At 30.4% G+C, this 12,194-nt stretch overlaps 1 protein-coding gene across 2 annotated transcripts in view; it reads right to left on the reverse strand.

The window, feature by feature from the left end:
* Positions 1–707: 707 nt before the first annotated feature.
* The window catches only part of MANEA (mannosidase endo-alpha), a 31,695-nt gene continuing 20,208 nt past the window's right edge, over positions 708–12,194 (reverse strand). For both annotated transcript variants that reach the window (XM_012769459.3, XM_012769458.3), the window contains exons 4-5: positions 5,332–5,408; positions 708–4,502 (exon numbers count right to left, since the gene is read on the reverse strand). In XM_012769459.3, coding sequence (XP_012624913.1) covers positions 3,845–4,502; positions 5,332–5,408 — 735 coding nt within the window. In that variant the 3' untranslated portion in view covers positions 708–3,844. The remainder of the gene's footprint in view (positions 4,503–5,331; positions 5,409–12,194) is intronic.

The following is a 12,194-nucleotide window of genomic DNA, read 5'->3' on the forward strand; positions in this document are numbered from 1 at the left end:
TCAAGAATAATCTTATGATAAGATAACAATAACATTTGGTCTTCACGTGGACATATAACAAAGTAGTATAAAATTTAATTTGGGGTATATTTTTATAAAGGAGTACTCTGAGCCACAAAGCTCCTTTGCTTGTGGCTACGTCAATTTTTCATTTAGAAACTATAAATATTTGTGAAAATAACTGATATTTTGCTGGTCATAAATTAAGTATTGCATTTCTACACTATGGGATGAAAGAGTGTTTGACCATAATTAAAAATTTAGACATAGATTTTTAAGAACTGTTTCTGTAGGCACTATAGAGTTTAGAAGTAGTCGTGTTTAAATTGGATAACTGACCAGTATGAAAAAGCACATGGTTATGAAACGGTAGGTTGTCCGATGGCTTGTTACTTTGCTGTTTTAGGAGAGGCTCAATTTCCTAATGGATGTCAGAGCTAATATACGATTATACCCAAAGAAGAAAATAATGGAAAAAACATCTCTCATATTTTTAAAAAACTTTGTGTGTGTGTGTGGGGTATATATGTATATAAAACACAAATTCACAGATTTAAAACGTACAGTTCAAGTATGTACTTTGTAACTGCTACATATCACAACAAAGAAAATATATAAAGAATAAAGACTAAATATTACTTTTTGTCTGTTAACCAGAAATGAAATAAACCTTATTTCATAGAGAGAAATGAATAGAGTTCAATGTCTAAGATACAATGTATTTCATGTATGCTTTTATTAGATAAAAATTAACTACTCCATGTAACAAAGTAGTCGTTTCTTAAATTAGTCTTAAAACAGAAAATATGTTAACATATAACTCAGATAAATATTAATAGCAGTTTTTGACAATATTAGTTCTGAGAGGAAGCAATAAAAGATTTTGTTTATATATAGTCAAAACAATTAGACTGATTAAACCATAAAAATTGAATAACTTATAAACGAATCTTTTACGATTCGTTTTACGATTCATGCATTGCATACAGTAAATCACTTTGTGTTTTAACAGTTATTGTAGTTTGTTGAATTCAAGCATGTACCATAGTTTCTTGAATTAAGAAATCGATTCTTTGCTCTTATGTACTTGTGATCATAACAATCTAAACTGTGTTACAAGTGAAATGGTAAAGGCAGCTGTAATGAATACCTGAGGAAGATTTTTAAAGCATTCCTAAGAATTAACAAAATTATTACAGATAATTCCTAATACATGGTCCTCTGTATCTGTGCGTTCTGCATCTGCAGAGTCAAGCAACTGCAGATTGAAAATATTTGAAAAAAAAAATTGTCTGTACCAAACACGTGAAGCATGTACAGACTTTTTTCTTGCCATTATTCCCAACAACACAGCATAACTATTTACATAGTATTTACACTGTATTAGATGTTATAAGTAATGTAGAGATAATTTAATGCATATGGGAGAATGTGCATAAGTTACATGCAACTGCTACACCATTTTATATTGGGAGCTTGAGTATCAGCAGATTTTGGCATCCATGGAGTTCATGGAAACAATCAATCCTCCAGAGATACTGAAGGATGACTAGAATTATTTTTTTCAAAAGGAGAAAAGAAACAGATATTCATTTATTAATAATTATAAACTAGTAAAAACTGATCAGATTCTGCACATCCTTCCTTTGAGAATAACATTTTGGAATGAAGACAGATTTCTGTTTTATCTTACTTTGCTACTGCCTGGTTGGGGTAACATACTGGGGAATCACAACAAAGCTCACAGGTAAAGTATGCAGTAGTGAATTATCTATCTGTACAATGGGAACAAAATAAAGTGGTGGTATCTGTGCTGAGGATTTGTTGACCTTGTTTTCACAGACTTTCCCTTAATCTAGGAACTACTTCCTAACATTTATTTTCTATCATGGTGGGTTCAAATATACTACATAAGTAATGAGAAAAAGTTATCTCTAACAAAACTTTAATAAAACATGGTATTTTATAACAGATTATTAGGTATGACATATTTATAATTTACCCACAAAATATCATATAGTGGTTAACTAGGTACAAGAGAAAAATCCACAGGTTACATCTGTATGGTTGTTCCTTGAAGGTGCTTGGTTATATTAAAATATCATTATGGTGATTTATTCTTTTGGTTTTTTCCCCTAGAAAATAATCATATTATTATTATTGTACTAATTTCTTATGGCCTGATCATTCTCTGAGAAATGGCAATTTCTTAAGTTATAAATAACATTAATGATGTCTCTTTTCAAAAACATGGTATTTTACTTCAAAATCATTGTTTAAAAGTAATTTTATCATCTGATGGGTTATTTTATAACAAATTTCCATACTAATTTATGTTTCTGAATGGATATCTTTATATGCTGAAGATTTATATGCACTGCTTTTTAGCATTACCCTATTGTTCCTTTTAATAGGATTAAATATTTAAGAAATGACATTTATGTAATAGGATATATGTTAGATTTTTTACTATAGTTATAAATTTGAACTATAAGAATAGGGTGTATTCTATTATTTAGTTTTTAAAGTAAAGGGATTTATTTTTAGAATGTAAGTAATCAGTCACAATATGACAGCTATTAATCACATGTATTTTAACCTACAAGTACAATAAAAGTATAACATTTTAAAATGAAGATATTATTAATATATATAAAAATGTATAGTAGTGACTGTTAGAAATATTATTTTCATCATTATTATAAAGTGTTAAATTTAATGTAAAGCCAAACTTCAGGACTTATTTTAGATACAAAAGATTTTTCATTTCTATGTTTCTAGAATCTAAAATGGTAAGTAAATTTTCTCTATTACTTTTGGTAAAAATAACTTAAAATATTAAAAGACAATCCAATGATAGTATTAACTTTCTGATTTCTTATGATAGTTGGTCTCTGATTAAATTTAAAGACATGAATAATAGAAACAAGTTAAAGATTGACAAAATGTCTTAACAATATTAATATTTTGGGCATTATATCTTCATAATAATTGTGATATAAGTCCTAACAATTGAGAAGCAATTATTAACTTTTATAAAAGTACTTTCCATAGGTTCTAAAATCTGGAATTCAGCATAGTAAAGCAGAAACAGTATACATGCAAAACAGTCAGCATGCTTTAGGGAACCCAAAATCTGCAAATGATGATGCACATTGTGCTGAAGAAAGCAGACCTTCCTAACACAATGTGGTCACAGTAAGGCTTACGGTATCCGGCTTTTTTTTAACTTTTAAAAATAAACTATTATTTAAAGTAGTTTTACGTTCACAGCAAAACTGAGAGAAGATACGGTGATTTTACGATTCATAAGAATTTCATGATTATTTGAGAGTTATTCAGAGTCTGAATACTAATACAATAAAGTTGATTGAAGCACTAAAACAAATTTAGAACTGAAACATGTACATTACCTTTTAAGGTTGTTTTTGTTTTTTTTTTTTTCAATAGATATGCCAAATACACACAACAGTTCTATTTCTTTGGGCCTAGGATGCAAGTATGATTTAACTGTGCACTAACTTCTTTATGTAACAAAAGCATTTATCTACTGTGAAATGACATTAAATTGCCATCAAATCAGAATTTCACTTTCAGACAGAAATGCAGTAAATAATGCTACAAGGAATCTTATTCACACAACTTTTCTCTCAGATATTTTCTCAGTGCAATATTGTGAAGGGTGGCAATGATACTATTATCTCTAAAAAAAGTAAAAAATTATTTTTCTTAAAGATAACAGTAATAGTGCATACTAATTTTGACAGTTTTCTTGGCATAACTCAAAACAAAGGAATTTATTAAAATTAGTTGATTTGATAATTATTACATTTGAATCAATGCATTAAGAAATAGGCAGCGAGTGATCTACTGCATAAGTTGCTCTTTCTTTAATGAATTTTTCAGACCACTTACGAGTCAGTTCTAGATAAAGACCTGGTTTATGAGGGCGGTAATCTAGGTACACAGTATTACTGGTTCTTTTGGGAATAGCTTTTTCAATCTGAGTTCCTTCATGCCACTCATTAAAAGAGGTGATAGAAATTAAACTGGGGTGGGCCTGAAGTGCAGCACTCAGAGCAATTTCATAATACTTCCCATTGATTCGGTTCCGAGTATTTTGAGTATTCCATGGACGGATGCTGGTATCTATGTATCCTGGGCCCACACTTGGGATAAATATTAAGTTGTGATTATCACAAAAGAATTTTAGGCTAGCCCAATTCTGACGAGATGAGCCATAAGTAAAGCCATTTGTGGCAAAATATGTGTAAATTCCATCAAAACCACTTTGAAGAACATCATATTTATGTTTTTCTTCTACTAGAAGTGCAATAAACAGTCCATCATAAGGTGAATTGCGAATACTCTGAGACCCTGAGGTGGTTAACAGATTGGCCCATTTTTCAGGTTTGGTGATATAAGAATCATAGACATAAAACAAAGGAAGAGCATTGCCGGTCCTTGTCTTGTACCTGTAAAAGGCTGGATGATTTCCATATCTGAAACACAAGCATATGCAAAAGTGAAATGAATATTCACAACTCATTCGCCATAGATAAAAACTGTTTGTTTATATACTGAAAATGAAGGAATCAGTGTGGTTTAAGCATGTTGCTCCATTTCTTCAGGGAATCCATTATATAATTAAAAATGCATTTTTAATTTTACACATTAGAAAATTAGAAATGGGATACTTTACCAAACAAGAGATTAATTATCTCATATTGAGATTTATAAATGATGACTAATGCCATAAAAATCCTATTATTTTCTATATGAACACATAAACTGCTTTTTTTGTATCAGTAATAAATGTCTCAGTGTTATTGACAAGTTTCTTTGTAAGAGTATGACATCTGTCAGACTACTATCAGTAAAATCCTTTAACAAGATGAAATTGTATTAACAAATTCTTTGTAATCAGACAAGATATAAATCAAAATATTAGCTATGGGTCCAGTGCTATAAAAGTAGTTCACATTTTATAATCTGAACCTTCTGTTTAAAAAGGCATAACTCTATATTTCTAAGTTTTAAAAAATAATATCAGTTTAAAATTTCAATATTATAGAAATTCTAAACAGCCTTATAAACATATAAAACAGTGAAAATATGAATCTTTATTCATATAGAAACTGAACTGTAAGGAATTTCAGAAATGTTCCTCAAAATGATTATGATGTTAATTCCAAAAACAGTTTAATTTTATTAAAAATACTATTATAATAAATCATTCAAATCTCTCAAAAATAATTTAATGTACTATTTTTATAACAATAATTATCAGTTGATCATATAACAGTATTTATAAACATTGAAAAAACTTACTTGTCTATAATATACTTGACATTTTTGTACATGTTTTGATCATCTCGACTGCTATATGGTTCTATGTGAAAAGTGACCTAAAATAACAAAAAAATCAATTAGAGAAAAAACTTTCTATAATGTACAAATAATAATGAAAGTATATTCTACATATATAATAAAGTGATTTATTTAATAACCTTAATCTAAGATGAATATATATTTTTTTATTTCAGCATAGTATGGGGTTACAAATGTTTAGGTTACATATGTTGCCTTGCCCTCCGCTCTCCCCTACTGAGTCATAGCTTCAAGTGTGTCCATCCCCCAGATAGTGCGCATCACACCCCCCCATCTGCCCGATGCCCAATAAATGTTATTCCTATATGTGCACTTAGGTGTTGATCAGTGAAACCAATTTGCTGGTGAGTACATAAGATGAGTATTTATTGAACATAGATGTTACCAGAGAATTCTTAGTAATAACATTTACTAAGAGTTTCTTCAGCTAAATAATATATAAATTTTATACTTATTACCTCAGTTAATCTTTGCAACTCCATAAGGTAGTTACCATAACTATTTCCATTTTCTAAATGAGGCAATCAAAGTTAAGCTCGGTTCAATAACTTGCCCAGAGTCACCCAGTTAGTTAGAAGCAATACAGGCAATCTACATTAAGAGCTCAAATGCTCAACCACTGTGCAATGCTTTTGTTTATATGTATATTCCTTCTAAAATATATCTTATTTACTTATATTCTATATAATATATGTAAGGATATATTCTATATTCAAACATATCTTTCTTTTAAAAAATGCAAAAAACCAAATATGGTCCAGTAATATCTGTATTCTTTTTTCAGGTGTGTGACCATTAAGTTTACATTTAAATGGACTTAATAGCAAATTTCTTTAAATGACAAATTCTTCTTCTTAATTAAAAATACCATTTTACAAAATAATTTGCATTTAATTTGCAATATTATTCAAGGAATAAGTAATCAAATTACTAAAAAAACAATATGTACTAATGCTATGAAGGACAACGATTCCCAGAATGCCTAAGTCATTGATGCGTTTATATGTCTCTAAGACAATAGAAAACGGTAACTAAAAATATTTTTAAAATGTTGTGCACGGATTAAAGTTTTTCAACTAAAAAAGGACAGCTGTACATAAATCAAGAAAAACTAATTACGGCTAGTAAAACCACTTCTGAATAGTAATGTAGATAGTATAGATGATAACTCCCATGAATGAAAATCGATTTAAGACTTCTAAACAAAGATTATGAGGATTTTCATTTTTATTCTTGGTTACCAACAATAATTAAAAATCTTTATGGAAATTAATTTATTGATAATGTTTTAATTTTAGGTTTCAGGCTCTATGAAGTACTTCTGGAAGAAGCGACTTCTAGTGCAAAGTAAAACTGTTTTCAATTACCCATTTAAAGCAAAAGGTATTTTACATTAATCAGCATTACTTTTCACAGAATCAATTTTAAAGTCAGATAGTATGTAGTAAAAATATAATTACCCACTTTTAATAAAATGAGATTACATTAACATTACATAATAGAAGATTTTTGTTAGTAACAAAGTAAGGTCAAATATATTTTTGCAGTATATTGTTAGTATTGCTAGGGTAGTAACCACCAGGGTAGTTTGATTTTTCAGTAGCTTTGGTATTTGCTTTTTAACTTAAGTTGAAAGAAAACTGCAAAGTGCACAGGTATTTTTATACTCTTATATAATGTTACCTTGGGTAATTCCTCCTTCAGATACAACACTGTATTTTCTAAATTTCCATTTTATATATAAATGAAGCCATATTTAAGCAAATGCCCTATATCAAAAGGAATTTAACTTTAAAGCTGAAAACTATAAATTGCATGCTTCTTTTATAAAGTACAGACTGATATATTTGCAGTAAACGCAAAAAGCCAAAACATTCCTCCAATTCATGCTTCTAATTTTGACCTTGCCAGTCTCTTCTCTACCCTGCTGTCAAAGAGACCTTTCTAAAGTGAAAAATCTAACGTTTTTGTTCTTCAACAGCTCCATTCCCTACCTTCACCCCTACAGACCCTCCAACCTCCACCACAACAATAATGAGGTAGGTCTTCCTATTCCTATCTGGTACCATGATACTTTGTACTTTTCTCTTCATGCAATTTACTTGTCTATGTGTCTGATCTCCAATAGATTGCAAGGTCTCTTAGAACAGAGGTAATATATTCTTAATATTGCCAGCATCTGGAACAGTATCTGGCACATAGCAGGTAATGAATGAATGGATGCATGCATAAATAAATGGATAAATGATTTTCATGCAAAAACGGACAACTGTCAAATTAGACTCTAAAGCTTCCATTTATACTTCATTTAGGTAAGATTCACTAAGTTTTCACCATAAATTCACCATATTCATTTAGGAACAAGAAAAAGGAAAAAGGAGAGCTCATGGATAATATAATATGTTTCAAATGGATCTGAAAAATAATTTTAAAAAGAATCATGGACATACTTGTATGCAAGCTTCACACAGTCAAAAATCTGCATAAGTCTTCAAATCAGATATAATGATGGCTCTAGAGCCATATGCAAATAAATAATGGATGCTGATACACCATAACATGTGATTCATGCATAAAGCAGAATGAAAACTTGCTACTCTAAAATAAAATACTAAATTTATTAAAATGCAAGACCATAAGTGGCTGAATTGGTTCTTTCCCCTACAATGCTGAGCAAAGGGAAAGGACTTTGGATTTGCCTGATTTTCTTTTACCTAAATGGGTGATTTAATTCAGTTGGGTTTTGATGTGATGATGCTGTATAACAAACAAGCTGATAATCTCAGTGGCTTGGAAAGACAAAACATTTTTTTTCTTGAACATAAAGTTGTTATGAATTGGCTGTGATGGCTATGTTCTATGATGGGGATCATATTGAAATCAACTCCATGTATCTGTCACTCTGGGTCCTTGGCAGAAAGGGGCATGATCTTCTCCTATATGAGAACAGGAGCACAACCACACAAGCACATGGTATATATTATGTTTTCTCACATCTTGTTAACCAAAGCAAGCCATGAGGCCAAACCCAACATCAATAGGAAGTATATTCCTTCCATGGAGTGGAAGGAAAGCAGAAATATTTGCTAAAAGATGACAGAATATACCAAATATCTCTATCATGTCTCACTCAATAGATTATTTCATTGCTGTGTTCTTAATGGTATAGGATAGATAGGATACTGTGGAAAGGATCCAGCTCTGATTTTTATATCCTCTGCAAAATCAGCCTACTCAATGACAGTACATGTAAGTGCTCCAGCGAATATGCAGACAAGTATATAAAAGAAAAGATAATCTAAATCTCTCTGAAAAACCATGATTTAGATTTTAGTTTTACTCATTTACATTTCCAAAAAAATAACAGTCCAGATTTACTAAGGATAATGCAAAACAAATAACCAAAGTACCAACCATTTGTCATTCTTGCTTGTTTGTTTATAATCTAAAAAGCATTCACCTAAAAAGACTCTTGGTTTAAGTTAACCAAAATTGAAATTACAAAGTAATTAGTGACTAGTACTAGTAAAAATATTATTGAACATTGAACAGTTAAACCCAACCAAAGAATGAGGAACACTTTAATACAAATTAAAATAGAATTAATATACTACAGTCATTAGAATATTTTAAAAATAAAAATGATACATGGAAGGGTTTTTTTGGGGGGAAAGGACTAAGCAAATTAATATTAGTCAAACTGGGGGAATAGGGAAGATTATTTCCTTGCTTTAAAGAACAAAAAAAGAAAAAGAAAAAAGACATGTTACTAATGAATCCATTTTAGACTTAAGAGTTTAGTGGTCAGTTATGTGCATTTTAGGCCCCAATTTATTTGCACCAAATTCACCAAAACATTGTGTTTTTTTGTGTTTTTTTTTTTTTGTATCATATTGCCTTGGCACTTTATATAATTTTAGTAAGGCACTGTCATGAATTCAACATCTTAACATTCCTTTACATTAGCAAGCAAAAGGAAAGTTTTCCATTCTCTAAAAAAAAACAAGATTACATTTTTTTAAATCACAGATTACATTTTAATTATAAAAAATAATATCTGTTCCCTAATAACACAATAGAAATCACACAAAAAAATAGAATAAATAAAGCTATCTTATGGTTTCATCCTGTTATTTTATAAATGAGGGAGATAATCCTAGAAGATCAAGGAACTACTGTCAGATTCCAGAGGTACTCAGCTGAGACAAGCTCCAGTCTTATGGTTCCATGTCTATTCTTCTTTGGACTATAAAGAGTTCCTCCCCCAGACATGAAGCCAAGAAATTGTTCTAAAAATTTTGGAAAACATTAGTCTATCAAGTTCCAAATTTTTCTGATCATTAGATATAAAATGGGAAACAAATACTGTTGGGAACATTTTACATAGACAATTAGTGGTTGAGATCTTTGCCACACTCCTACACAAACTTCAAACAGGAGAAAAACCAATCTATCCTCATGCACCAGAACATTTTCACTTTACCTTTAAAACCTCCTGAAAGAACTAAAATAGCCAGTTTCTGGAGCTCCCATCTCCCAGGATTATTGTAGGACTGGGACAGAAGAGCGGCCCTTGGACCTGTTTTTTAGAAGATAAATCAATCATTTATCCAGACTCAGACTGGGTGTCAGAACCTGGAGGCTTGTCTATTTTGCAGATTTTACATGCCAATGGAAACTCACTGAATGGCACTGAGGGACATGGTAGGTGACAGCTCTTGCCAGTCAGCTAATTTGAGTGATGCTGTCTTAACAGTTTCAGGATTGTAAAGCAGAAAGAGGAGGCAGTTTTATGGACAGAAATAAAAAAATGCTGCCTATTTAGCTATTTCTCTCTCCCTAGAGTTCCATTTCTATTCCTCAATAACTACTAAATCTCAAAGCTTCAAAAGGAAAATTAAAAGTACTTTATCATATTTTTATTTGAAGCAAAATATTTCAACAGTGATCCACATCATCTCTTACAGAGCTCAATTACCAGTATTGGAAAAACCAGACTGTCCTCCATTAGGATATATAAACCAAGAAATTACAGAACAAATAAAAAGCTTTAGCAATTTTTAAGAGTAGCAATAATCTGACAACTCAGGGGAAATGGTCCCTAGTTAAAAGACACTATCATTCACATTTTCATTAAAATTTGCAAACACATTGTATTGAATAAGAATAAACTCTAAGAAACATGAATAATCAGAAGATAAGTAAGGGATATTAGATATGGAATATGAATACCTAAGGACATAGGACCGAGTGGAGAATGCAAAATGAATTGTAGATTTGCAGATTTCAAATCTAGTATTGCAAGGACAAGATCATGAATAAACATTTTTTTTTACATTGATTTGAAAACACTGATTTTAAATGATTCTTGAATTATATATCAGACTCCCAAATTAAGTATCTTGTTTGTGGACTCTGTCTTCTGTTTCACTGATCTCTTTCTCCATGCTAAGAATAATGTCATACCCTTTATTTTAATTCCCATCATTTTTTAGTATATATTGTTATCTAGGAATACAAGTTTTCCTCTCATTAAAAAAAAAGTTTTTAAAAGTTTTACTTTATTCCCACATATTTATAAACTTTTGGGGATTAAGTCTGTCAAATTCTATATTTAAAACTGCATTGGAATTGTGCTACCATTATAGGATAAATGCGTTGGTTTTCTGTAGTTGCTAGTCTCCAAGATGGGCCTGATTCCCAACTCCTGGTATTCACAACGTCGTAGTTCTCCCCCACATTATGCCAGGTCTGATTTATCAGTAAATAAAACAAAAGAAGAGAGCAATAGTGATAGTGTGTCATTTCTAAGATTATGTCAAAAAAAAAAAAAACCCAAAAAACGCTATAGTTTCTATGTTGGAGACTCTCTCTCAGACCTTTTTCACTCTGGGAAAGCCCACATGGAGAAGAACTGAAACTTCCAGTTCATCAACTGTAAGGAACTGAGGCCTGTCAACACCACATGAGAAAGCTTGTAAGTGGATCCCCCAGCCTCAGATGACCGGAGCACCAGCCAATATCTCCCTGAGAGACTGTGATTGAACCTGACCCATCCAGCTAAGCCACATCTAGATTCTTGACCCTTAGAAACTGTGACATAATAAATGTTTGTTGTTTAAGCTACCAAGTTTTGATATAATTTGTTATGCAGCAATAGATAATGAGTATAATTTACACTGTGTTTCAGTCACAAGAATCAACTACTTCTCAAAGGTTGAATAGAATTGCCAGGTGTATCTGGTGCTTTGGGGAAGACATTTGTTCAATTACCTTTTATTTTTTTTTTCTAGGATAGTCAATTCATATTTTTTAAACCTCTTTCTGTACCAAAAAAATAACTTTTTAAAGTATTTTCCTAGAAAACTACCCATTTCTTATAAATTTCATATATGATAAAAAACTTAAACTCTCTTCTGCATCCCTTTTTAATTTTTGATATTATGTTTTCTCCACTTTTTTCCTTTTTAGTCTCACCAGTGGTTTGCCTATTTCATCTTTTCACAAAAAGTAGAAAAAAAATCAAGATTTATCTAAGTTACTGATTTTGCAAGTTTTATATTTATTTAATTAATCTCATACTTCATCCTTATTAGTTCTTTCTCCTTTGTTTTATTAAATATTATCCATGTCCCATTGGTATTGATAATGCAATAATCTCATTGCTGTTTATTTTTATATTATCTTAAATTTCAGTTTTGACTTTTTCTTTAAAATAAGTGTTATTTTTAATTATAATATAATTAAAATTTTAAACAATTTTATACTTTTAAATGGTTTGGACTTATTCATTAACTGTCAGT

Source organism: Microcebus murinus, chromosome 5 (assembly GCF_040939455.1).
Source record: "Microcebus murinus isolate Inina chromosome 5, M.murinus_Inina_mat1.0, whole genome shotgun sequence".
NCBI classification, from domain to species: domain Eukaryota; kingdom Metazoa; phylum Chordata; class Mammalia; order Primates; family Cheirogaleidae; genus Microcebus; species Microcebus murinus.